This window comes from Ornithodoros turicata, chromosome 1 (genome assembly GCF_037126465.1).
Source record: "Ornithodoros turicata isolate Travis chromosome 1, ASM3712646v1, whole genome shotgun sequence".
Classification (NCBI taxonomy): Eukaryota; Metazoa; Arthropoda; class Arachnida; order Ixodida; family Argasidae; genus Ornithodoros; species Ornithodoros turicata.
In genome coordinates, this window is record NC_088201.1 from 137,420,935 (window position 1) to 137,448,175 (window position 27,241).

A 27,241-nucleotide genomic window follows, 5' to 3' on the forward strand; every position below is an offset into this window, starting at 1 on the left:
GCAGTGTGCACCAGTGTAGTTCATGACTTCCTTGGACAAGATGTGGAACCAAATGTTGGAAATACGAGGCAGGGATCAGGTACAAGTTTTCTTCTATTTGTTTTCCTTATCTTTCTTTGTTTCTTTTTTCTCCTTTCTTTGTTTTTCTTATAATATGCAGCATACTGCACATAGTAAAGAAGGGCTCTGGATTCTAAACCAACGCTGTTGAAATCCTTAGTTTACCCCAAGCTGTACTATTGTTGTCTAATCTGGGGAAACACCACAGAGGGCAACTACGATAAAATTGCAGTGCACAAAAAAAAAGAAAGAAAACCTGCTGTACGACAACCATGTCTGCAGGTGCAATGTGCTGGACCCTCGTTGCAAAGATGCCCATCATGCGTGCCACTACAATCCATCCATCCGTCCAGCCCCTCAGCTCCTTCAAGACATGCAAAATACAGTAGACAAAGTGTTCACTTAGAAATCAGACATTTACACAAAATTGCCTTGCAAATTGAGGATCTTTTAGCACCACCCCAAACACTTGCCATTACGGTATGAAATCCATCACTGTACCACCTTGCAAGGTTCCACTGCTACGGACCAACTACAGAAATCAGCAGAAACCGTTCCTCTTCCGAACAATTTTTTTTCCGCGGATTGGAAATGGCCTTCCTGTGTCCAGTTTCAAAACAGAGTTACACAAACTTGTTGAAGTGTTATTAGAGACAGGCCACTCTGTTATGTATTTGTGTGTGTGTGTGTGAAAATGTGCACAGCTCGGTGCAATTGTGTCTTTTATTTATGTGGTTGTGATTTGCTGTATGCTCGTAGTGGTAATATCTCAGTTATCGCATTTATATGGCTTTTTTTTAACAATGTTAGGGTGATGACTTCATGGAAGTGGAAGGAACAGAAGAGAAAGACATCTGGTAATGGTCATGACAGTTGTCCGTCAGGTACGGGACCAATTTCTTTTATAAATGTGGTATATAGCGTGAAGTTGTTACTAACAAAAAGTTTTTTGTTCCCTTTAAAGGAATCTACAGGTGGTGAGCACGCGTAAGGAATTCACATATCTCAATACAACTTAGACCTGCCTGTTGCACATTAGATGTGTGACTCTACTTACACACACAAGCTTCTGCAGGTTCGATGCATGTATATTTTGAAACATGAAAGACAGAGTGCTAAAAATATATATGAGGTGAAAAACTGAGCAGTTCATTCCAGTAATTCTCTCAATTTAGTTTCGGCATTTTGGGAAAAATACAGTGATGGCAAGATTACCTGTGTTGTACTGCCAGACCATCTGCTATTGGAGTTCCATGACCCAGTTATTATATATATAATAGCTGATGTGATGTGATGTGATGTGATGTGAATAAAGAAAAAAAGCTGTATAATAGCTGTTTGAGGCTATTACATATTTATTATGCAAGTTTTGTGCCTGTGAGTTCCTGTAAATGAGCTCTGCGGTGATCATACTGGACAGAGAGCTATGCTTGTATAATAACAGTGACTAATGTTCTCCTGCCCGTAAACCTATTCCTAGGATACATCCGCACCCTTGGAAGTCACTGGAGAGGCGTGTTAGCGTAGCTCAATTGGTAAGGGCCCTGGATCGGTAATACAGAAGATGTGGGTTCAAGTCCTACTACTGGCTAACCTTTCCAGTGACTGCCTTCTTTCATCATTTATTTCTTAGGCACTTGATGCTTTGTATGTATTTGTCTTTTCTATGTGCTCCAGTCTCAGAACATCAACTGCCATGCTCAAAAGAACTGGAATATGCCTCTGCAATCTGGAACCCATCCCAACATCTCTTAATCGACAAAGTAGAATTTGTACAGAACTGCACGGTTTGTTGCTCGTGATTATCATCCTTTTTCCACCGCCTCAGCCATTAAAGCCAAACTCTTTCTTACTCATTTCATTACCAGATGAAAGGTATCAGGCCTGGCATTCTTTCATAAGTTATATTACGGTCACACTCCTCACCACCCCACTTACTGTCAATCCCCTCACAAGTTACGTCCAAGACTTGATGACCCGCACAAAGTACTTGCTCTACCTACACAAACAAAAAAGTTCCTCTATTCTCCGCACCAGCTGATGGTGTCAAACTGGAATGACCTTCCTGCCCACATAGCATCAGAACAAAATGTATCGTCATTTATTTGCTAATGTTATGATCGTTTTCAGATCGAATGAATTTCTTTGTGGTGAGTGAACGAATTTTGTGTACATCATTTTGGTATTTGTCTAAAAAGACAAATACCAAGGGGGAGGATAAAAAATATCCCCCTTTATGTAAGTCCCTTCACAAGGTTCTTTAAAGTAAACAAATGAAATGAAGAACTTCGTGATATTTTCATAGTTGGAGCATTTTTAATGCATATTTAAAAAAAAAAGTGGCTGCTAAAAATGTGTCAGACACCGTTACAAAGGCTGCCGTCTGTATCAGGTGAATCATGATTTTTCCCAGAAGCCCAATAATGTATGACGCTGCATGACATATGCTATTTTGGAGCAATCTCTGCAGACAGATTATCAAGATATTATCTGAGTGCCACAATAAACTATATGAACCACATTTCATGTTACATCATCTTTGACTACAACATGCCTATTTGAGTATTTGAGCAGCCCAGGATACAAAGCTTGGTTCCTCAAGGTCTACATCCTACTCGAACTGGGTGCCCACTTTGCACACAAAAGGAAGATTGAGAATGAAAAAATGGCTAGGAATCAAGCGAACTGGGGTTTTACATCATGCATGGAAGATTGAGGTTTTCGATAGTCAACTTGTGTAGTGCGCACTTCTGGAGGACTGCGAGCAGGAACTGGAGGTCACACACAGAGTAACCTGCATAACAGTCTGATTTACTTCCACATAACGATCATTAAAATACTTGAGGTGCTTAAACAATACTATTTGGGTGCTATCAGACAGTGAGAGTTCGAACAACACTTACGACATATTGACTGAATGGGTGGACAAAAGGATGCGTCAAAACAGGATTGGATTTGTGTCTGTGGTGGAATTAAGAGCCCAATGTAATTCTTACCAGGTGGAGCAGGCTGATGAGATGGTGCTTTGTGTCAGGGGTCAGCACAGTGGTTTATCCAGAATCCCAAGCATGGAGGAGTGTTGAAAAAAGTTCGGGAGGAGGGGGGTCATTATTATAGTTACATCATTACCGACATGTGTCTACAGCTGAAATTGCAAGGGCACCCCCTGTAAGGGGTACTTCCACCTAGTATCTTGGGTAATTAAAGCATGTAGTAGTTACTATGAGAAATGCTTTGCGTATCCTGTTCACCGCGCAGACTGGTATAACGATTCTCTTGTTTTTTTTTTTTTAAGTTTGTGCAACACCCATCTCACGAACTGTTGGTATGTAGTGTATCTATTTCCTGTATGAGACACGCAAGCTTTGAACAAAGCTAAAGCTAGAAGGAAGCCGAGTATTAATTCATCTGCACTCTTTCTGAATATGTGACGAACAATAACGAAAAACTATTTTGTATTGAAACCAACCAGCATGATTGTGCATGAGACACGTACGCTTCTTACTTGTGAATATGAGCGCTAGGTTCGTGCTGCCCTCGAAGTTCTAAATATGCTATTTTAAGAGCAGCTCCTTGCAACATAAGCACTCGACTTCTTTCAGCAATATTATGCATGAACCAGTCCGGCCCCTTTACACGGCGCCGTCAAACATGAAATTTACACAAACTGTTCATGTGCTTCATCGTGATGGATGCTGAGAGCTATCTAATACCCCTGTCACACGGCAAACTGAATGTCATTCCCAGCGAATGATATTCGCACTGAATGACATTCGTTTCGTGTCACACGGTGAAATCAAATGGCGGTACATGCGAATGATATTCGCCCAGCGAATGAGTTCGGGGAACTCATTCGCTTTTCCTTCTCGCACCGACAGCGTACATTCGCAGTAGGTAGGTAGCAAAAACAACAAGATAAACTGTTTGAAGGAATGAAAGACGAATGAAGAGTTGCACTCCAATATTTTATCACGAATTTGATAACTTCTGACACGAAGGAAGAAATGCTAAACGCTGTTTTTCGGTGAACTTCCCTCGTTCCCAGTCGCAACTTTGCCAAGTGCGCTGCAGATAGGCTTCTTTGTTGTCTTTGCTTGCGGTACTTAGTCAATTAAATGTCCTTCAAAAAGAACGATTTTGTGAAATAATCTAATGGTTCGATAGTTCCACCAAAAGAAATGAAAATATAACGAATGTACCTGCATAATGCTTCGTATGTTTGGCCCTGGTGTCTTAATTATCCACAGTGACATCGTTTGCGAATGACATTCTGTTTCTTCGTGTAGCTCGATGTAAGACAAACGAATGACATTCGGTGCGACTGTCATTCGCTGGGAATGCCATTCACTTTGCCGTGTGACAGGGGTATAACAGTCTGTCGTTGGAACTTCCTCTTCATGCTGAAGTCGATTCGCGGCTCAACATTTCAAAAGTAAGGCCTCCAAACTCTGCTGCACGTAGCAGGTGCCTCTCAGCTGCTGAAAGGTAGCTGAAAAGCTGACTTCTTGACTCCGCTGTGCTTCCACGTCCATATTGAAAAAGCACCCAGCAATACGGAAGTTGCGGAAACCACCCGAACTTCCGGTGTGGACTTTCCACCAATAAACGTCGCGGGCGTTTGATGTCATACACATGGGAAAACCACTGCATAATAGCTAGAGTTTTGCGCTGATCGCACGAGTTGAGGGCAGAAATCGAAACTGCTTTTCGGCTCCTTGTTTGGAATAGTTGGCGAATCCGCAGAGACGAAACGTTTCAGTTGTAACTTGGAGGCACCATGTAGGTTCGTTATCCATACAAACAAAGACATTGACCAGGTTCTGGTCATTGACCCTTTGACGTTGCTGTTGTTGTAACCCTAGACACTACATTCTTGCAATTGCTATCTTCAAACGTTGGTAGTTGTCTCCTCTTCTTTTAGTCTGCCGTAAATTCATCTAACCTCACAGCACAAGTGCTGCTTTGCATATCACTTTACGCCGGAGCACCGATCAAAAACGCGCTCTTGCGACTCCCAGCGCATGCGCGGTAGGGACGTTAGTGGGGAGGAGCTGCGCCCGAGGGCAAAAAGTGTGAATCGCCCGCCGGCGCCGCTGAGCGCGTGACACAAAATGGCGTATGAGCTCGCCGCTGCGCATCAGTGTCATTACTCTGACCCCGTATTTAGTGACTCTAGTCAGTACTGACCGCGTCAAGCCCGCCTACTTGCAGAATCATTCGTCCTCCTGCTCCTCGACCTTGATTCTTCTTCCTGCTTCTGGCCGTGACCTCCTTCCTGTTGAACCTCTGCCGCCACGCAAGCGCGTCCACTGCGTTCCCGTCTTATCCACGTCTGGCCATTGTATATGAGCGAGGGGAAAACTGTAGTTCATTATTGCTCGCGCGCTCTTCGAGCGGCAACAAACACTTGTTCGACTGCATCGGCTGAGGACTGTGCATGGTCATTATGGTCAGTCCCACACAACAATCCGCCAAGGCTTTAACCCTCTTTCTTGTTAGGTCCCTTGTGCCTTGCTTTCAATCAGGACTATACCGGCAGTTTCTAACTTCTTTGAAGTCGATGCATTGAAATACACTCCAAGAAAAAAAGGTTGAAAGCGGGTAGAAGCGCAACAGTTCTCCCCGACCTATTTTCCCTCTACCGACTGCAGGTTGAAGTTGTGCTGTTTCTGCCCTTTTACTCAACTCTCTCCCCCTAAGGCGGCAACCGCATGGAGCAACTTTTGCCAACTGAATCGGGCCGACGAAGCGCCAACTCATAAGGGCTGAGCGTGAACGGAACGGTATCGAAGCTATGCAACCGCATGGAGCAGAATGTCCACGTTGAGGTTGTCATGGTGAAACGTCGGCCTAGCGTTTACCACCGCTTGTTGCACACGATGTGGCAATGCTTATTGTAGTAGACTGCTGTACGCAGTGTTTAGTAACATAAATGATATTTTAGAGAATGTTGGCTTATGAGTGTTTCTAGCAATGCTCAGTAAAGAAATATCAGACTGCATTTTTGTTTCCGTTATCTCCTCACACATTTCCGACTTGCCATGTGCCACAACCCTCACCCTCGCCTTGCACACACCTTGCCACCTCCTGCCAAAGGATATATTTTAAGTTCCAAAGGGGTGGCCTCCATGTAACCTCCCATATTAATATATCCACGTCGAAGTGCGCGCGACGGGCCATCTGCGTGCCCTTCTAGCAGGCAGGGCGAAGAAAGCAAAGCCCCAAAGAAAAAAAAAAAAAGCGGTTACAGGCATGGTCACAGGTGACTGTCACGTGCTTGTGGCATTTCCTGTGAAGCGTGTTTTCATTGGCGCACATAGTTCCGTCGCGTGGCGTCACTTCCTCTCCTCAGACTAAATATCTATCCTTGACAGAAACCGGCTCATCGGTCCGTCGTCTATTGTTCGCTTAGTAGGTCACCGTTCCTTTCAAGTTCTGCTGCCATTCAATTGGCAAAAGTGCTCCATGCGGTTGCCGCCCAACGGTAGAACCACTCTGGCAATCTTATCACTACTAGAGTTCAAGTGACTCTTTTTTCTTTTGGTGTGTTTCGTAGCAGGGTCACTGATGGAAGTGTAAATGGAGTCACTCAAGCGATGAGAATTTTTGAAGTTTACTAATCCTGCGCACAAAGGCGTTTGGTCCAGCTTCGAGGTCACTGTTCAAGAGATTAGCCAGAGCGACCAAACACAGAGTGTCTGCGCTTGCGCGGAATCGCTGATTGTGTAAAAGGGGTCAGTATAGACACGAACGCTGAAAGTGACAGACTGACGGTTTGCACTTGGACATTGCTGCACCGAAGGCCATGCGTGCGGCCTAATGACTATGCTGAGTCGGGTATTCGCATCTCCGTGGTGGAAGGTGTTAAAGGTTCAGCTGCAATGATATGAACATAAGCAAGGTGGAGTTAGGACAGAATCAGGTGAGTAATTTTGATATTCAAGATTTTTCTTCCCGAGCGTCTTATATGCAGTGATCTGATGCATTTTGCGCATTGCGTGTTCGGATTGATCGGCATGTTGTCTGACACTTTTTCAGCATCCTATAAAACTCCAATATGACCAAATGCGTTTGTGTAATACACGCAGGTCACCATGACAACTTTAGCACGGCACCTTATCAGCGCCCGCCGGATGTGATTACAGGATCCACTTCGAAAACGAGGAAACGGAGCCATAACATACGGTGAGCCACTGTTTCATGGGAGAAGACACTCATCGCTCGAGTCGTGGTTTTTTAGATGTGCTCTGTGTTATTTATTTATTTATTTTTTCTTGGCTTTTGTCCACTGCCGGGATAGCCTTCTTTTTGCATGCTTATTTCTGAGGGAATCACACATGTAAACATATTTCTGAGGAGTGAAACATGTACCGTCGTTATTATTTATCGCTTATCTTAAATACTCTATTAATGTCATTTACATTTCAGTTGAAATCATCCGTCCTGCCACGTGTGCCTCCGGGCAGATATTACACACCGAGCGAAGATTCGTGTGTATTTAGAGCGACACAGTAGTGTGAAACGTCAAGCCCTCAGAAGTTATCCCGATGCCCTTGTTATGGTGTATGCATGTGGAATTTATGTGCAAGACAGTCCATGCAAGTGCTGTGCAGTCTGATGGATGCAACAACGGAGTCGTCTCTGTTGTGCCGTGTCTTCTTTCGTGTCTCCGTGATCAGGTTTCTTCAGTATGGATGTACCTTTCGCATTGGTAAGCGCAAGTGTACGATTCCAATTGTGACGTGGTAATAAAATGCTGTGACCAGTAACAGTTGTCTACGTATATATTCTATCTCATCCACACAAATACTATACGTCAAGTTCTTCTCAAAATGGCAGACGTCCTTCATGAAAGGCGGAGTAAATATTTCCCTACAAGGTCTAAATGCCCTGTTATTACGGGTAGAGATATGCCACCGGTAGGCACAGCACGAATAATAGCAGAGATTCTTACCATTTCGGGTAAAAAATTATCTTCCAATAAGGGAGAACAGTTCTACTCACGGTAGAACTGTCTTCCGGGAATGGTTGAATATTTAGCGTCAAGATGGGCAGATATTTCTCATCCTTGGAGTAGAGGTGTCTTCCATATGGAGAGAAAAGATAGACCCCCAGAGGAATAACTGTTAACCATGTAGGCATGTATGGCAGAATTTTGCCACTAACAGGGTAGAATTCTCTTCACACTCAGGGGTAGAACTGTTCCACCAGTGTGGTAGAAATGAAGGGGTAGAAGTGTTTCTACCCCTCACTTTCTACCCCAAAAGGGTTGAGAATCTGTAACAACACACTTCTACCCCAAAAGGTAGAAAATTACACCTTTTTTTCTTAGAGTGTAGTGGGCCAACCGAAGTTCGAGCAAATAACGATGTTTACAGCGTTCCCAGAATTGCTGCATTAGTGTCTGCCGCTGTAACATTTTCCTAGTGAGTGCGTCTTTGGTAGACAAAGGCTGTTCCTCATGAAGATTTTCTAACGGCGCTGGCGAAGCGATAAGATAAAAGAGTTTTTTCCGATTGTCAGACCTTCGCTGAGAGCCCCCCATCGACTGTGAGTGAAACATCACGTGAGTTTTTACGTGTTCGGCTTAAATATTGACAGATCCTGCATTGAAAGGAACTCGAAAGTCTGTCTTTCACTACGGTAGCTTTTCTTCTGAGCGGCGGTCAGACCCGTACCGCAGGTACTTATGAGATGTCTCAAACGCACTCAAAACGTATGCCGTCAATAAACGAATGAGATTATGAGCGTTGGAGTGCAGTTTAATTCAGCTTAATAACGAGCACCGTACATTACTGATGGTAGAAATCGGCAGGCCTAATTTTCATTTCGGCCTTCGGAAAAGAATAGTAATAGAGCCCAGTTCTGCCGTCCAGTTTTGACCATTCTATGCCATCCGCATATGTGGAGTGTTGACCGTTGTAGTTCATACCATTAAGGTTAGAGGAGTGGCAATATTGATACCACCATGCTCCTTTATAGATCGCAGCGCAGTTGCTCCCGGACGCGTCGTTGTCCTTGTCCTGTGTACTGAACTTGGCTCCGTTCGCTTCACTGAATGCGTCGCTCCCTGGAACAGAAGAAAGAACAAGACCCAAGAGACAATTAAGCGTGTGTTTAGCTCAGGGCTCTACCTCAAAATGACGAAAAGGCATGCTGTGTTCTCAAAAGCTCGACCACGACGGCCCCGACAGATGAGCATCATATGACTGAGACTTCTCTTGCGAACGCATTAGTACATTGTATACATGACAATAAATGTGATGGCGAGTAATATGACACGCACTGCAAACAACCATACCGCACCTACCCCCACTCCACCCACCCACTCCAACAAAGCACCCCTATAAGGACGAATGCTTTACGCCCTAGTATGAGAGGCTATCTGTTGGATTTGCCCGTCAACGGAAGAGTTGGCTCCCAGTGCCCTATACCATTCGAATCCCTTCAAATACACTGCCAGTGGTGAGGAAGGTGCCCAGTGGAAGAACTGTCTGTGTTGGAAATGTCGGCAGCTCCCCGCCTGAGTCTTTCAATTTTCGTCTTCAGTCTACGTTAACCGGATCGCTGTATCTTCCAGTTTTCGATTGCAATAAATAGACATTGTAACAAACAGGTCATATTTTACTTTGCGTAACTATGAAGGGAACTTAAAAGCACAATACCAGACATCATTTGTTCTCTGTCCCACTTTAGAGCTGTGCACTTTGGTGAACAGGCGAGAGTACGTATGGGAAAACGGCTAACGGTGGGCTACTTGTTAGCTCTTGACTGTTCTACGAAAGCGAACTTGTGGGAACCCCGAGATGTGCCTGTAAATAGCTAGCAAGACTTACATTTTCTTCCTGAGTATCCACCGACTGTGAGCTTAAAATCTTTTGTTTTGTCGGCAACCTTGAAGGTGGAATAGTCAGCCGTCAATATGTCTCCGGAACTATTCCCGAGTTGGATACGCAGCACCATTGCCTTGTTTGAGGTCAGAGCGTGAATGGCGTTGAGACCTGCCAAGAAGTGTATCGCACGTTCATTTTAGGTACAGAGGTTAGACCATAGGTTTCGATCTGAGCATACCCAACCAGTATTCTCTCGCTGTCTGTCCGAAACCTTTGACGTAGTCATCCCATTTCCTATAGAAGTAGTCTTGTGGATTTCCAAACTGTCCTCTCCTCTGGATAACCTGAGTGCGGATTAGGTAGCAATCAAACGGCATCGTATAGTCATACGTGAAGTATTTTTTTTCCACGACAATACAAGCGAGAATGTGACCTATTTAACTTGCTTAATTCTCACTTACAGAAAGGTAATATAAGAAAGTCAAGCATCGCGTCTCGTCCTATCCTCATGTCTTCGAGAGGTTAATCAATCAATAAATATATAAATCAAAATATTTTAATATATATTGTTTGACACAGTTGAAATTACGTGCAAATTGCCGTTCCTCCTCACTCTGAGGGGAAGGAAAAACGCACCTCAAACGGCGTCGTCAAAACGGCATGGCGAAGTGTCTGGACTTGATGGACCCGTTTGTGAACTCCAGGGCAGCACTTTACGTTAGTACTACAGGTCATGACCCTTAAAATTTGAGAGGCCATCAGAAGGAAACAATGCTCGAAAAAGCGAAGTCTGTCATTCCCAATAAACGAAATGACTCCTGTCAATTAAAGGAGTTCAGAAAGCCACCTCAAAATTTTTCAGTTCTGAACGCGTTGTGGGAGCACGTAACTTAACTTGATGATTAGCACAAAGATTTTCTCTGTACGCATCTTTTTAATAGAAAAATTGACACTTGAATAATACCGCGCGAGTTTCCGCTGTACTTGCTCCTCAGGGTTAAACGAAAAAGAGAAGGCGATGTCATTAAAGTAGAAAGCGGCGAGAGCGCTTCTATGTTGGTCAGCGCTGTCCGGTTTCATTTTTGTTTCCTTGCTTTCTTCATGTCAAGTCATTAATAAGGAAGGACCTCGATATTCCTAGTCGTGAAATCTCCTATCCCGAAATTCACGTTTTGGATGCAAGAAAAACGTTCGGTGCTTCGTAAGATGATATGCCGAGGTTAAGAAAGTAACGTAACTATTTATCCAATCAAATTCACGGGTATTCGGTGTGTGTCCAAGTCGTATTAGCGAACGAAAGCCGCAATTTTGACATCGCGTATTGGCTTCAAAGGAGCGAGAGCATCGGCATTCCTATTGGATCTCGTAAGCACGTGACCTATCCCAGGGCTTTCAGGGTGCGCAGATACCTGCCCTGCCACATCAGTTCCGGCATTCGCGATGCCGACTGAATAAGAAAACTATGAAGATGTGCCGATTTTCTGCTTGTTTAATACTCCTTTTGGCTATCTCGACTAACTTTAAATACAGGTTCACGTCGGCGCAAATAACCTTCCTTTCTTTCTTTAGTATTAGCAAGTTTAGTTAGTAGGTTAGCAGAGATAGGGTGGCTTGCGACTACATTCATGCGGCATAGCTAGGGTTCCGAGCTTTCGGAGTTTTCAACTGTTCCGATATTCAGAGTTTCCCGGAGGATTAAAAAGTCTGAAAAAATGAACGGCGCCGCTTTCGGAGGATTTCGAAGCAGTCATCGCAGAGACAATGCGCGGAAAGAAGTGCAAAAGTGACTTAGACAACACGATGTAGCGCACTGATGTTTTACTACAGTACAAACAAGCGTAGCTGGACAAATTGTGACTGGTGCCCAGGCTCAAAATGAGCAGCAGCTGTGACGAACACTAAACTGTTCTGTGTCGAACTACCCCAGTTGTCGAACCCCCAGTGCGCGGGAACAAGTAATGTCACTAGGGCTGAGGATGCACAGAACAGACGGGACAAGTGTGTGTAGTATCCTTCTTTTGTACCATTCATGTGGCCAGCGACCCTGAAGGAGGCTACCACTTCTGACCCATTTTTTATGTGGATCAGTTTGAAGTCGAAAAGTAGGTGTGGAAGAAGGGAGACAAAGAAAGAAGGAAACGACAAAAACCGTAAGGCTGCTACGTGGCCGTTGGAAAACTTGGAGTTTATCCGATAAAAAAGTTTATCCGAGCTCCATGCCATCCATTTCTATCTACAACAAATCGCTGATTTTCCACCCCGGGAATGGGCAGTCTTTACAGACTCCAAATCTGCACTTCAAGCAACTGAAACTTCCGGCATACGAGGCCCATCCGCACTCCTAGTCACAGACGTGTTAATGGCTTACCACACTATCTACGCCGCAGGCCACAGGCTAGTTCTCCAGTGGGTTCCAGCCCATTGTGGTGTCATGGGGAACGAGCAGGCCGACAGCGCCGCAGAAGCAGCACTCTCGTCTCGGAACCGGACCCGTATTGTTCTGCTCAGAGGAGACCGCCGTTCAATTCTGCGACGTCTAGTGACACCCCTGGCTTCCCGCCAACGGACAACCGACATTCTTCCCCGCTCTATGTTGAACAGAGTTGATCCCATGCTCGCTTTCCGCATGCCACGAAACACATCTCGTCAGGATGCTGCATTAATCCACCGCATGCGCCTCGATGTGGCCTTTACAGCTCAGTGGCGTTACCGCTTGAGACAAATTGATTCTCCCACCTGTTGCCACTGTGGTGCTCTTGAGGATCTGGAGCACATTCTTCTTCATTGCCCTCACTACGAACCTTCCCGAACCACACTCTCCGAGTCTCTTCGTCAGCTGGACTCTCGCCCTTTCTCCCTACCGAAATTGCTTGGTCCCTGGCCCAATCCAGCCCAGCAACGCTCTGCGCTCAAAGCTCTTCTGACATTTCTGGACATCATCGGACTTCGATCGTTATTGTAAAGGGGCTCGTTATTTTATTCCCCCCATTCCACCAAGCACTGGGGTAGAGTATCGCCTGTTGCGATGAAACTCCCCACTCTCCAAGGCCGAAAATAAAGTTGTTGTTGTTGTTGTTCCGACCTTTTGCAAAAAAAAAAAAAAAAGAAAGAAGAAGCGGAGGGAATTTGTCGGATAAATCCGAAAAGTCGGTAGCCTTGGCATAACTTATGTAACAGGTACTCTTTAGAGACTCTTAAACGGAAGATGGCTATAGGGATCTCGCCAGTGTCTCTGTAGCTCACCTAGAAATCGTAGGGAGAGAAGCTAGTATAAAAACACAGAGATATATAAAGAGAAATGGGGTAATGAAAAAAAACCGCAACAAGGCTGTGCTCTTTTCCAGAGCACCGAAATTGAGAATCTGCTGTGATAGATACTAGCATCACCGCTGAAGCTTTAGATTTGTGCCACTAAAATGAGCGGACTTCTGTAGAATAATTGCATAGTCGTAAGAAGGTTAGCGTTTTGGGATACACATTACGCTCTAAAACAAAGTTACCGTCCATCCTCCGCCGTCTGTTTCCATATCACAGTAAACTGTGACGGGCACTGATGAGTCCTTGTAAGGGTAGATGTTGTTGATACTACTGTAGTGCTTGCCAGTGGCGAAGATGTCCGCGCAATCTCTCGGGCGTCCTAATGTGCCAAAGCAAAAGTGCGAATTTAAAGAAGTTAGCGCACACGTTTGCTGGAAGATTCATGACCGTTCTAACTATTTAACACAAACGAAGCTTGCTCAAAAATATAACTTAGCTATTTCTATAAATTCGTGGGCCGTGCTTACCATTTTGGAGGTTTCTAAGTTTGGCAACACATTGGTCAAGCAATCTCTGGGTCGTCAAGTCAGGTTGTCCACATTGCACCGTTGAGGCAACAATAAGCATCATTACCGCAGAATGTATCATCTTACGAACCTGCACGTCATTCACAACACTCAGTGCATACAACAACTAAAATCAGCTATCGATGTGTGCGTTTTCTACAACAGGGTGACATGTGCCTTTAGAGACTCCGCAGGAGTGCAAGAGGCAGTTTGCACGCATGGGCGTATCGAGATGGGGGACAGGGGAGTGTACCCCCTGGGGCCTCAAGGACACTTATGAAATTTGTGCACTCTTTATTCATAGGTCGTCATGATTTTTCCTGCACCTGCACAGTCCGCAGTGTCCGTCTCCAGGAGAGAGGTAAGGGCAGTGATTTATCCAGACCCCCTACACCCTCTAACACCCCCCAAAACCTGGAGGAGAGTCCCTAAAATTTTGTGAGATTGCACAATATGTCGTCAAAAGCATGTAAATACACGACCTTGCAGAGCCGACCCCCCCCCCCCCCCCAAAGAGCGAAACTCTGGGTTAACCACTGGGTGAGGAGGTTGCACACTTTGCCCCCCCCCCTCCTTGAAAAAAAAAACATGGGTACGACCATGCTTTCACCACTTTGTATGCACCATTATGGTATGGGATAGGGGAAAAATATAGAAAAGATCATGCATAAATGTTGGTAACACAAAGTGGAACTGCTACTCTGCATTCAGTTGTTATTAGTCGCTAGCGAATGGTACAAAGTTGGCGCAACCTAGAGTAAACAAAGCTTGATCGCTTAAAGAATGTGACGTAATCGATAAGGGAGAATTAAAGTGAAAAAAGTTTTCCCCTGGGAATGAAGGATTCCGTTACTTTGACACAAAGACTAAAGGAACGGGATTCATGCATTGTATTCATGCTTTTGTGTTGGTGTCAAGGTAACACCGTCTTTCATAACCATGAGGAGAATTTTTTTGCACCTAAAAGCCCCTCTAAGAGTCCACCAATCACGACTGTGCTTCCTGTGGCCGTAGCTATGGAGAAAAACCGCCATCAGCCACATGGCCAGCCACTGGGTAGTCAGAGAAAGCCTGAGTTTGAAGTCGTCTGCGGCGTTTGGCTGAAGGCGACCACATCTTGACGACAACCTGCACTGACAAGCTGCTTCGAGGATCACCACCACCATATGTACACGTAGTGAAAAGAGGAGGAGGAATTAAGCAGCCGTTCTTTGTCTAATGTCGTTCTTTGTCTTTGTGTAATGAGCTGTCCGACGAACCTTCAAAGCGCTCTAGCACAGAAGGATGCAGAGGTTTCAGCACTAAAAATACAGATAAACGACATGGAACAGTACAACAGGCGCCACAATCTGGAACTTCGAGGGGTTCTTTTGCGTCCCAAGGAAGATGTACTGGAAATTCTTAATCTTGTTGCTGATAAGCTTAAAGTTTCCCAACTCTTACGCGCCGACATTGAAGCCGCGCATCGACTTCCTTCAAAGAACGACACAGCTCCTGCCATCATCGTACGTTTTAAGGATAGGCAACTGAGGGATCTCTGGCTGAGTAAAAAACACCAACTAAAGACTCAAGATACACGTGAAAATCCTGATTTACCACCGTCGGTTTTCCTCTGTGAGAACCTAACCGCATGTAACAAGTCGCTGCTTTGGCATGCAAGAACAACGGCAAAGGAAAAATAAAATAAAATTCAGTACGTCTGGGTACGAAATGGCCGTGTCCTCATGCGTCGTGATGCAGACTCCGGTGTACTGCGCATAAAAAGCTTGAGTGACCTCACTGGGCTGTGATGTGACGCGGCTAGTTTCCTATATTCATGTCCTTAGTTTCACTAGACTGCTTGAGCAAAACGTGCCCTTATTATCCTTTTACGGCTCATTTCAATATACGAAGCCTTGGAAAGCATTTCGAAGAAATAAAAACAGTAATCCAGTTGCTGGAAAATAAGCTGTCGTTTTTTGCACTAACCGAAACATGGCTGCAAAAGGAGCGTGAAGCCTATTTTAATATTGCAAATTACGAGGCTGAGTTGAGTCATAGAGACGGCAGGCAACATGGTGGTGTTGCCCTTTATATTCGCTCTGGGATACCCTACACAGCGAGGACCGACATTTCATTTTGCTGCCAGCTTGTAGAACCTTTGTTTATAGAGGTACCCAATTGTCCTTCTGCCATTTGCACCTTCGCTCACCGTCCTTTAATCATAGGCGTAGTGTACAGATCACCGGACTCGATTTTAATGGAATTTTTGGATGCACTGGATACGACGCTGCATTTCTTGTGCCAACATAGATTTAACGTGATTCTCGTTGGAGATTTTAATATCGATCTCTTACAAAGTAAATCAGCTGTGTTAGATTACAACGGTATCTTGGCTTGTTCCGGGTTCAAGCAACTTATCACTTCAGTAACTCGCTTTGGAAGACCTGAACATGGAACTCTCATCGACCATGTACTGACAAATATCCCCGCTGATAACCTGATATATGGTGTTGCAGGATGTGATATAACGGACCAGGAAATCATTTATGTAGGCGCGAAGGAGTCTGTACAGGTTGGCCCTGATTGCGTCCGACGCACCCACATTAATTACGAATCCCTAGAACGTCGTCTAAGTCAGATGTCCTGGGATTTCTCTTTGCACACAGACGTGACCGCGAAACTAAATTACTTCTTGTCAACTTTATCGGAGATGATTCGACAGAGCTCTTCCAGTACTGCGCCTAGTAAGCGTAACACGATTCGACAACCATGGATTACGAAGGCAATACTAAAAAGCATAAAACATAAAAATAACTTGTACATCAAGCTACGGCGTTCACCGTCAAATTCTAATTTGCGGCTGAGATACAATAAATACAATAATACCCTTAGGAATGTTCTACGAGTAGCAAAAGTGAACTACTACTCCAAAATTATCGCTGACGCTAATGATAGCCCCAAAGCCATGTGGAACGGGATTAATCGCATCCTGTCGAAAAGGAATGTCAAGGCTGATACTGCTATCTCACTCTTAAGCAATGACCAACTTCTAACCAGTCCCGTTGCCGTGGCAGAGGAGTTTAACGATTACTTCTGCAACATTGCGAAAAGCGTGCCTCAGCTGACCGAGTTCACGCAAACGTTTCCGTTACCTCCTGTAAACAAACATAGCCTTTTCCTAGGACCATCTACACCTGATGAAGTACTTTCGATTATTAAGACACTGAAATCGTCAAATTCATGTGGCCACGATGGCATATCGGTAGCTCTTTTGAAAATATTTGGTCATTTGCTCGCTGCATCATTGGCGACTCTGGCAAACGATATCTTTTCCCAGGTGTCTTTTCCGGATTTGTTAAAGATTGCTAAGGTTATTCCAGTTTACAAAAACGGCAGCAGGACAATGGCTGGTAATTATCGTCCTATATCCATACTTCCGTCTATTAGTAAGGCGTTCGAAAAATTACTGCTCCTGAGGCTTGAATTCTTTTTCGAAAAACGTAAATTACTACATCCATTCCAGTTCGATTTTCGCTCGGGGAAATCCACAACCTTAGCGTTGGTAAATGCCACTGAAAAGATTAAGCGTAATATCGAAGCAAAACTACTTACCATGGGCATCTTTATCGAATTGACAAAAGCTTTTGATTTAATAGATCATCAGATCCTGCTTAAAAAACTTGAGAGGCACGGTATACGTGGCATAGCTTTGAACTTATTGACCAGTTATTTGGAAAACCGGAAACAATACGTATCACTCAGCAACTCTAAATCTTGCATTAGAGCACTGACAACAGGCGTTCCTCAGGGCTCTATTTCGGGACCTTTCCTATTTCTTATCTATGTTAATGATCTCCATGATTACCTACATGAAGACTGTTTCCTTTACGCAGACTACACTAACATTTTTATTGACGCATCTAACACTATGAGCTTGTTTGCAAAGGCAAATAACGTTTTACGTCGGTTCTCCATCTGGCTTTCTACCAACAAACTGGTTCCAAATATTGACAAGACTTCATACGTAATATTTCGCCCCCGACAAAAATATTTGGACCTAGACCAGGAAAAGCTATACTTCGCAGGCCGCCCTCTCAGCAGAGTGTCTTCAGTCAAATTTCACGGCGTTATTTTACATGAAAACCTAGCATGGGATGATCATGTTAAGTTTGTTCGACTCAAAATGACCTCCGCTTTGTTCGCACTTCCTAAGTTAAGACAATTTCTTTCTATCCAGACTCTTCTAATGGTTTACCATGCTCTAGTCCACTCCAATGTTTCGTACGCTCTGGAGGTCTAAGGGCTGACCTATCCCTCCACCCTTCTTCCTATTTTACACTCCCAAAGGAGGGCCCTGAGGATAATGTTGTTCATACCCCCTTGCGAATCAATAGCGTTTGCCTTTCAGTGTTTGTCAGTACAAGATATTTATTCTGTTGTTAAGCATAAAATCGCACTTTTCATGTACAAGTTGATCCATGGTGCTATCACGGACCACTTGATCTCTCCCAATCGTGTTCATACATTGTACAACCTACGTCATCAGCCTGACATGCTTCAACTTCCTTCTTCACGTACAAATTATGGAATATTTTCAATGTCTTTCTTTGGTTCCAAGGTATGGAATTCCCTACCGTTGCATATCAGAACCCTGTCTTCCTTTTTTCAATTTAAGAGATATTCCCGTCTATATCTATCACAATGGTAGTTGGACACGAAAGCTGTATGATTTAGTAATGATCTCCTCCTTTCTTTCTTGGCATAAGGCACCCTTGATATGACTTATGCAATTGTTTTATCTATGTCGTGCTCTTTGCTTACTACAGGTTGCACCATAATGCTTCACTTTCCTTGTCAATGTATTTTTTTTTCTTTCTTTCTTTCCCATAAGGCTTGTTATATTCATGTACGTCTGTGTATTTACAGCTGGGACTGTTATATAGGGCACGCCCACACAGTCCCATTTGTAACTCATTGAAAATCAGAAAGAGTAAATAAAACATGAAACCTGAAACCTGTCTACTACTCTAGAGTAGATAAAGCCTGATCGCTTAAAGAATGTGACGTAGTCGATAGAGGGGAAGTAAGGTGCAAAAATTTCTCCTCGGGGAATGAAAGATTTCATTACTCTGACACCAAGACAAAAGGAACGGAATTCATCTGTTGTATCGTTCGGAATTTATGAACGAAAGAAACCATTATTTAATGCTTCTTTCTCCCTCTCCTTCTCAACTCCTTCACTGTGCACCCCACTTCGGTTTGGTATCTTCTTCGTTGGAGGCGTTCTGTGTATTCTGTCGTATCCTTCGTAGCCGCTCTCAGTTTTTTAGAATCTTTTTTTTTATTTTCGTAGAATCGTTTTTTTATTTTCGTAGAATCGTTTTTTTATTTTCGTAGAATCTTTTTTTTATTTTAGGCCGGCATTGCTTTACACAACGCCATGATTGCACAGATTGACCTTTTTGCCAACTCCACCCTTTCGAAAGAAGCGCGTTCGTGACGCCACTGACTGTATGTCCTGATTGGTTCCCTGCGCTCTACTTTTCGTGTCGCGCCGGGCGACCGCGACACTAATCTGTCAGAGACGGTCGCTCGCGACGTCGCAAAGGGGGCACAGAGTACGGCATCGCTGGCCCGTCGCGCGACGCGAAAATCGCGCTAGTTGTCGCTCCATGTGGTTTAGCCTTAAAGGACGACGAAAGCGAAAATAAGTTGTTTGCCTCATATTGCGCAGTGTACCAAAACAATCCGGAATTCGACTTAGATTTACGTATATTAGTTGAAATGCTGCCAAGAATCGCGATATAAAATTCAGCCCTGTTGAGCGCCCTGCGCCCCCGTTGAGCGTCGCCGCGCCGTCGTAGCAGACCACGGAAGTGACGCACGTTGTCTCTCCTGTTGGAATGTTCATGCTTGTCAAGTCTTTCCTGGCTGTGCTACAGCACAACTGACTTTCGGCGACTTCCTTTCAGCCGACAGCCGACTTGCTTTCAGCAACGCGAGGACATTGTGTTCCTTGCACGAACGACACACGGATGGACAGCACAAACACAGCATCCGCCTGACGTTTATTACAAAGACAACACTCCGGATGCTGGCCCCCAGAATCCATCCGAAGGAAGGTGATTTCATTCTCTCTAGGGGTGAGAGCCTTGGTGCTTCGATTCTTGGCTGTCTTACCTTGCGTTCGGCCAGGATATGCTTCAGAAGAATCGCGCTCTAATAGTCTGTGGTTGTTTCTGTGATATATTGGCCATTGGCGCTGGACTGGCAATCGTGAGATGCGAAGTTCAAATTCCGCCGATGTCTGACTTTTTTGATGACTGTCATATTTCAATTGTTTCCGAAAGACAGGAATCTTATTCTTCCCGCGAATCCATCTGTGCCTACTTGCAGACAGGTGAAACAAGACAAGTTGTGCGCATACATATTGTTGACGAATAGTTCAAAAGAAATCCAGAGATGCTCATTAGCCATAGCTTGTCAAGGAAGTACATCAGGCTGAAAGGAGGAGAGGCCGCTTCTGTATTTCCACGAAAACGGAAGGCAAAAATCTCTACCTCCACTTGGCGTTTCGGCGTACGTCTGACTCCCGCTACGGGGAAAAAACGGAGACGAAGAAGTATAGGTACGAACCCATCTCTCATAGGATATATCGCCTTCAGACTTCCACGAGATCTCCGAATCGAACATCTTCAGTCGTTATTCGGAATTCGACGTGTTTATCCCGTTCACCTGGCACCCACTCGAGAGCTGGAGAGATATTTGATATCGCGCGCTCCTCAGATTTTCCCGCAGCATTGCGGCAGCGGGCGCGCCCCATGGGCGATGGTGTCCGTGGGCAGCCCAGCGCGCTCGTAATCTTCAAAAATATGCCCTTCCGTACAGCGTACTCGCAAAGTAATAGTGGTACCATAATAGCACCATAATTCTGCACAAGATTTACACTTTATTCGGACCCTTTTTTTCCAATCGACAAATTTCGCTTCTGTATCCTTTAATATGACCAAAGCCGTTTCCCCGGATATCGGTCATAAAGGGAATTGTCATATTCACGAGGAATATGCATGATGCTCCAGGTAAGCGCTTCATAAAGGCTCTGTCTCATTTATCGAGCTCACAGATGTTACAGCACTGTATTTCAACTCAGTTTATTTTGTTTTGCCAGCATCATTTATTGTTTTACAACCTTACTATTTATTTACAATTTATCGAGGAAAGAAACCAGTTAAAAGCGTCTGCTAAGAAAAGCCGTCAATATGTAGCCTTTTTTTTTCTAAGTCAATTAACTGCACAGGCGATAGCAAATACATACCGCGCGTACGTCGTCCCTGGACCACCGAACTTGTAGGTCAGGACGATGACTCAATCTGTTGTGTATGGTCACAATAACTGGGGGAAAATACATGCGTTCTCCCCGGTTCACCTCCGAATATGTTGATCGTAGTTGGATTATAGAGTTCTCATAATGACGAGGGGCCTTTACACGGCACCTTCATGTTCAACAAACGGTGCCCGGGAAAAGTGGTCATAATGTGAGGATGTCATACTAACGAGCGTCAAATTAACGAGTGTCGACCGTATTGGAACCGCACGAAAACAGTGGTCATTCGCCAGGAAACCGCTCTCTACTCATATAGCAATGACACTGGCCGTGGGGTTGTAATTACTGAATATGAGTCGAGTTTGAGGTTGTGCTTGATCGGTACACGTCACCCGGAAGCTGCACATGCCAAATTTTGGAAGGACAAGTCATTTCAAGGACTATCGTTGAGGCTTGACTGCTTACTCTTTCACATCGGGTAACTAGGCTACGAGATAGTTATGCGTGCTTCTTAAGCCACTCATTGCGAGTCAGAAAAAGCTTTTCATGCCAAACGCGTTGCTCTTATGCTCCACATTCCACTCATATCTGCTAAGTGCTACGCACAATTTAAAATTACCGACGCATGTTCTTACAAGTTGGACGATGGCTAATTGGAATTACTCCACGTTCCACCAGCAGGGACTTTTTTATTGTTAGATATGGAGAAATCGATATTCAACTATAACACTGGACATGTAGACAACGTGCAAACTAGGACTTACAGTTTTGCAGACGGTAGCGCAAGTCTTGCAGACGACAGTTGTTTCTGTCAAGACAGGCTGTCCTTGATAAACCCCCGATACATCCGGGAGGAAGCTTGCATACGCTGAGCTGATTGGTTAGAGGGGGTCAACTCCTATACATATCCGTATACTGATACGCCTGTGAACACTTTGCCGGTTTATGTAACATCGACAGGAACCTCGGTTGGATGGATATATGTGAACCAGAATGGCCTACCTAATACATTTTATTGGCTAACTGTACATATTTTGAGAACGAATATGCAAAACACCAACCGTTATCTCCGGTATAGCAAACATACCCCATGTTGTAGATGGTTTTATAGAACACATTCCGATATGTACTTCCCGGCTCATGTTGCTGAATACGCTCACTTCACCGCATAACTGATGCTACAGCGCATACCAGCTTTACAGGACCAGAGGACTAGTCTTATATAGTCCTACTTTGTAGTCCCATACTTCACCACGTGTACACCGCATAACTGTACTCTTGTTGCTAACTGATTTCTGCGAGCGATAAGCAGTGCAGTCGGCGGTACCAAATATACTTGTGAAATATAACAGTAGATGAATTCTGCCAATGGTAACACAGGTGAGTCTCTGCGGGTTTTAATTTATTCAGTTCAGATATAAAATATCACTTGAGATTAACCCAGACAACGATATACGTCTTCAGGACATCCTTTGGACATATAGATGTCGTGAGGACATTCATAAAACTCCATGGACGTCCCCTGTTTGTCCACAGAATGCCATATATGACACTTGGACTGAACCAGGATGTTGCCACATACGCTATAGGGTTTAGTAATTATGCTCTCGAGCTCTTCTCCAGCCACCGTATCAGTGCTATATCTATTTAAATATGATTTTAGTATTTTTTTCTCGATGCTATTCATCTGTATTTTGCACCAGTGTGTTAATAGGGTTAACATTGTAACTAGATGCACTCTCTTGCTTGTTGTTGTTTATACCATTCCCACTGACTGCCAAGCTCTGCTCACACCAACTTATGCTGGCTACTACTTTTGTTTCATACACTTATTAAAATAACATCTCATTATTATTTTTATTATTGTTAATATTATTTGCCATCGTACAGTACAGAAATACGGGTGCCGGCAATAAAGGCCTGACAAAGCACCTGGACCCTTATAGCAGTACAGTGCAAAGTATTCATGTAATGCACAGATATATTGTACGAGCCAGAGCCAATCACCAAAACCAATGAACTACACGTTCTCAGTAGAAACCAGCATATTCTGCCTTCTGCCATTCCCTTTTTTTTTTCAACCTCTGCCGCACCACACTTCATTTTCTCCTGCTGCTTTTCTTTTTGTTGGTTTCCCGAAGTCCGAGTAAAGGGCAATGTATTTCAAAAAGCAAATGGTTCCAGATCGCAAAGTCCAAAGCGTGCACGTCAAACGGCATTTTGTGCATTGGCATCAAAAATAGGAAGTCTAACCTAAGGGGCCGCGGGGTTTCCAAAACAGATGAAAATCATCAGACTGTATCTCAAAACGTGCCCGTGTAAAGGGAGGGACACATCCTTCGCAATAGTAATACATGCTGCTCGCCGTGCGAGCTTCGGCGCCATCCGGAAGTCCTGCTTACCTCTAAGCCAAATTGCATAGATCGAGAAGTTACCCGTCAAAAAGAACTCGTTACGAGTAGGTTACTGTGTGAAGCACAGGCGCCGACTGCGGTGAGGGAGCGGGGGGGGGGGGGGGGGGCTCCCCTCCCCTGGAACTGTCCTAGGGTCTACCCAGCTGACACACAAGATGAGAGTCTCGAGGGTTAGTCTAAGAATCGATCGCGTGTTGCATGCCAGTGATGATGAAAATCCTGTGAAATTTCGTCTCATAACGTCACAACACGGAATTCCTGACACCTTGGCCGACCTCTCCGTATGGGGGAGCGGGGGGGGGGGGAGATCTTCACACTGAAATATAACTCGCAGTTAGGGAGCTACTTGTAAACAAAAAAAAGTTCCCACATATAGCGCTTCCCTACATAGCGATAGAAAATTGCGCTATATTTTCCGCCTCACATTGCTGCGAACCGCTATAAAACAACTGTTGTCGAATTAGGGCCCTGGTAAACTTTTCTAGCGCTTTTTTGAGCGATGAGTCCGTGCTAACCATTCGTGAGCGTCTTCCATCCGTGACGTCGCGGAAGCTGGAGTTTGTTTTGCTTCCGACCACTAGAAGCAGCAAGTGGGGAAGGCGACGACGACGACGACGTCAAAATGGCCACGCGTTTCCTCTGCCCGTGCATGGGTGTTTGGTTACCATAGCTAGGTATCGCGATCACAACATCGAAGGTGTCATCGTATTCATGCTACGGATATCCGGCGCGGACAGTAAACAATCACGGTGGTACCGGTGCACACGTCGCAACGAGATATCCCGTGACTGCAGCAGGATAGCGCTCTGTGTTCTGTTGTATGTGAAAACGGCCAGCGGGAAAATAGCGCCAGATTTTGAGAGCTATTTTGTAGCGCCATAAAGCGGAGCGCTGTATGTGGGAACTGGCCTATACTTAAGACACAAAGTAGCACTACACTGGCAAAGCGCGCGTGAGCAGTTGATTTAGACCTTGAGTTGCCTGCGGAAGAGTGCAACACGCTTAGGTCGTTCTCGTTTATGTCCAACAATTCGAACGCTTTCCATCTTACACCAGGGACACAACGGTGTAAGATGTAATAAGTAATAAGTAAGGCAATAAGCGGACGTGAGTGAAACACAAATTAAAAGTAACTTGGAACCTGAAGAAGAACCTGAAGTTACCTGAAAAAGGAACGAATTCCTCTTAAAGTTATCATGGAAAGTATCAGTTACCAGCTAAAGTACCGACTTAAGTTAGAAGTTACCAAAAAAAGTAACTTAGTTACAGTAACGAGTTACCTCGAACTATGCCGAATTGAACGCTGAGATGCCTAAGATTAATTGAGTTACGCCTACAAACAGCGCTCGAGTGACGAATTGCTCGGAGCATTAGTCCACCATCAACTTGTATGAGGTCTGTGTTTCTTGTTGCTTTCCGTTTGAGACATTCACCAGGTCCATCGAAAGTCAAACATGCGTGGCCACACAATCGCGCGTTTCTCTCTCTCTCTCTCTCTCTCATTCCCTCGCAATAAATGATCCATATAACATACCGCCACGGACTTGATTAGGAGAATTGTCAATAGAAATTCTAATACAATACGCAATAAAAAAATTAACGCCAAAGTCCTATTAACTGTGATTCCAGCGAGGGAAGGAAAAACGGGTAGGAATCCTTTATTACGGTTTACATGAACAAGAGTTTCGTGCAGTGCCTGTGCTGAGCCGTACGACAGGACGTATATACGAGGAGTGTTTTTTTTTTTCCCTCAAGGTCCGAATGGCCCGCAAAAATAACGGAGACGCGTCATAAAATTAGTCTAGCTCAGGCACGCTCGAGCGCATCTCGGTAGCTCTCGCGCGCGTCGGTCACGTGGTCTTCCCATTTTTCGTCCAGCAACGAGGCAGGAAAAATACATGTCCGTGGCTATCGTCGCGCCCGCCAACTGCGCGCTGTGATTCGTTTCCTTCACGCTGAAGGCCGTCGTGCAACGGAAATCCAGAGAAGAATGAGCAAGGTGTATGGCCGGGGTTTCGTGAGTGAGAGTAAAGTGCGGAAATGGTGGCGACAGTTCAGAGAAGGGCTTGGTGTCATCAGGAGTTGTGCTTCGCAGCGATAACACCCGTCCTTACACTGCGACCTCTACTCAGAAACTCCCCCGCCGGAAGATGTTTAACCAGCCACCGTACAGGCCGGACCCTGCGCCGAGTGATTTCCACCTCTTCACTCAAATGAAGCAGTGGCTGGGAGGTCAGCGGTTCAGCGCCGAAGAGGACCTGCAGACCGCCGTAACAAGATGGCTCAGTGGACTGGCGGCGGCCTTCTATGACCAGGTAATAGGAAATTTGGTGCAACGCTACGACAAATGCCTCAACCGGAACTTCTATTATGTTGAAAAGTAGCATAAAGGCATTGAAATCTTTTGCGAAGTACCCCACTTCTTTATTTGCTCTAGGTTCCGTTTGGTGGCTGATCGGACCTCGAAATAAAAAAGAAAAGAACAATACCCCTCGTACATATGCAAGTAGAGAATGATGGGATGAAAGAAAGTACCGAAGGGAAATAGAAAAGCAAAACACAAACGTTGTGTTGAAAACACAATAGGTAAAATAAGTAGAAAGCGAAGCAGACCGGATAACCCAAGGCCATGTACAACGACCGGGGAAATAACAACCTAGTTGTATTGTTACCTCCTCTACTTCCATTGAAAGAATTTAATTTGCAACGATGATGATGATGATGATGATGGATACAAGAGGTATATAACGTTTAACGATGGTTCATTGCATTTATTTTCGATAGAATATTTGTTCGCTCTATGTGAACGTAGTGCGATACGTGGACTGGACAAATCATATCCGGGAAGTCCTCGTCGCGCGGTCAGTGTTATTGAAAGGCTAATGATATAATGTTCTTTCGAAGGGTTTCGCACACTTCCGTCCGTAGGCGCTCACGCACATTGGAAGGATATCCTGAGCTACTACGATCTTAACGAAAAGCAGTTTCCTTTTAAAGGAAACGGACTGCACTATCTTACTACCACTGGGTTCGGATAATTGCGCAGTATGATGCAGATCTTGGCACCGTGTCTGCTGTATAGAGACACATATTTGTAAAGTAATTAATTACAAATAATTAAATTACTGTAATTAGTTTATTAGTAATTAATTACTTCCCGAATGACATTAAGTGTTCGTGGAGTTGTAACTCTAACGAGTTTACGCGCATTTTGAATTACTTTGGGTGCCATCTCGAAAGGCCAAATGCTTGGCTCAGTTCATAACCGTTTTCTTGTCTCTTCTTTTTTTTAATAGTGATTGCCCAAAAGACTCGATTCAGATCGGTGCATACACAGGTAGAAGTCCAGAGAACCGGTAGAGAAGTACGAAGGGCGTTGCCTCAGGACAAGAGTCGCCGATATTTCCAACTGTTCGATTTCTCACTTCGAAATATGGGCGGCTCTTGTCCTTAGGCAACTCCCTTCGTATCTTTCGGTGCAGATTTTTCACATTGTAATGTGGAAGGAGCAAAACTCTCACCATCGGAAAAGGAGTTGGAATTTTGGGCTTTGGTCCACACTTCAGGACCGCTAGGGTGCTTGAAAGACGTTCCTTGTGTGCTCAAGGGTTTCATCAAGTGCAATGTTGGGCTGCACAGTAATGCACCGGTGGAGCGTCTGTTTTCCGTCGATGGTACTGTTATGAGAAGGAGACGTAGCAGCCTTACAGACAAGAAATTTGGGAATACCCTACTCTTGAAAGCCAATGGACGTTACAAGCTGCATTCATGATCTTTGTTCGCACAACTGAAGAAAGAAATGCT

At 44.6% G+C, this 27,241-nt stretch overlaps 1 protein-coding gene across 1 annotated transcript; it reads right to left on the minus strand.

Moving 5' to 3' along the window:
* Window positions 1-8,801: 8,801 nt before the first annotated feature.
* Window positions 8,802-13,778, minus strand: LOC135385743 (techylectin-5A-like). Its single transcript, XM_064615235.1, has 5 exons — window positions 13,679-13,778; window positions 13,394-13,530; window positions 10,132-10,237; window positions 9,897-10,061; window positions 8,802-9,181 (listed from the first exon to the last, which is right to left on the minus strand). The coding sequence occupies exons 1-5, from the start codon at window positions 13,776-13,778 to the stop codon at window positions 8,853-8,855; spliced, it is 837 nt and encodes a 278-aa protein (XP_064471305.1). The 3' UTR covers window positions 8,802-8,852.
* Window positions 13,779-27,241: the final 13,463 nt, after the last annotated feature.

Bases quoted from the DNA above. Each gene is read 5' to 3' on its own strand.
- LOC135385743 (XM_064615235.1), bottom strand. From the start codon at position 13,778: ATGCTTATTGTTGCCTCAACGGTGCAATGTGGACAACCTGACTTGACG. The intron at 13,531-13,678 runs GTAAGCACGGCC...TTGGCACATTAG, and splicing joins ACTTAGAAACCTCCAAAATG to GACGCCCGAGAGATTGCGCG. The intron at 9,182-9,896 runs GTAAGTCTTGCT...TAGAGCCCTGAG, and splicing joins TGGATACTCAGGAAGAAAAT to CTAAACACACGCTTAATTGT.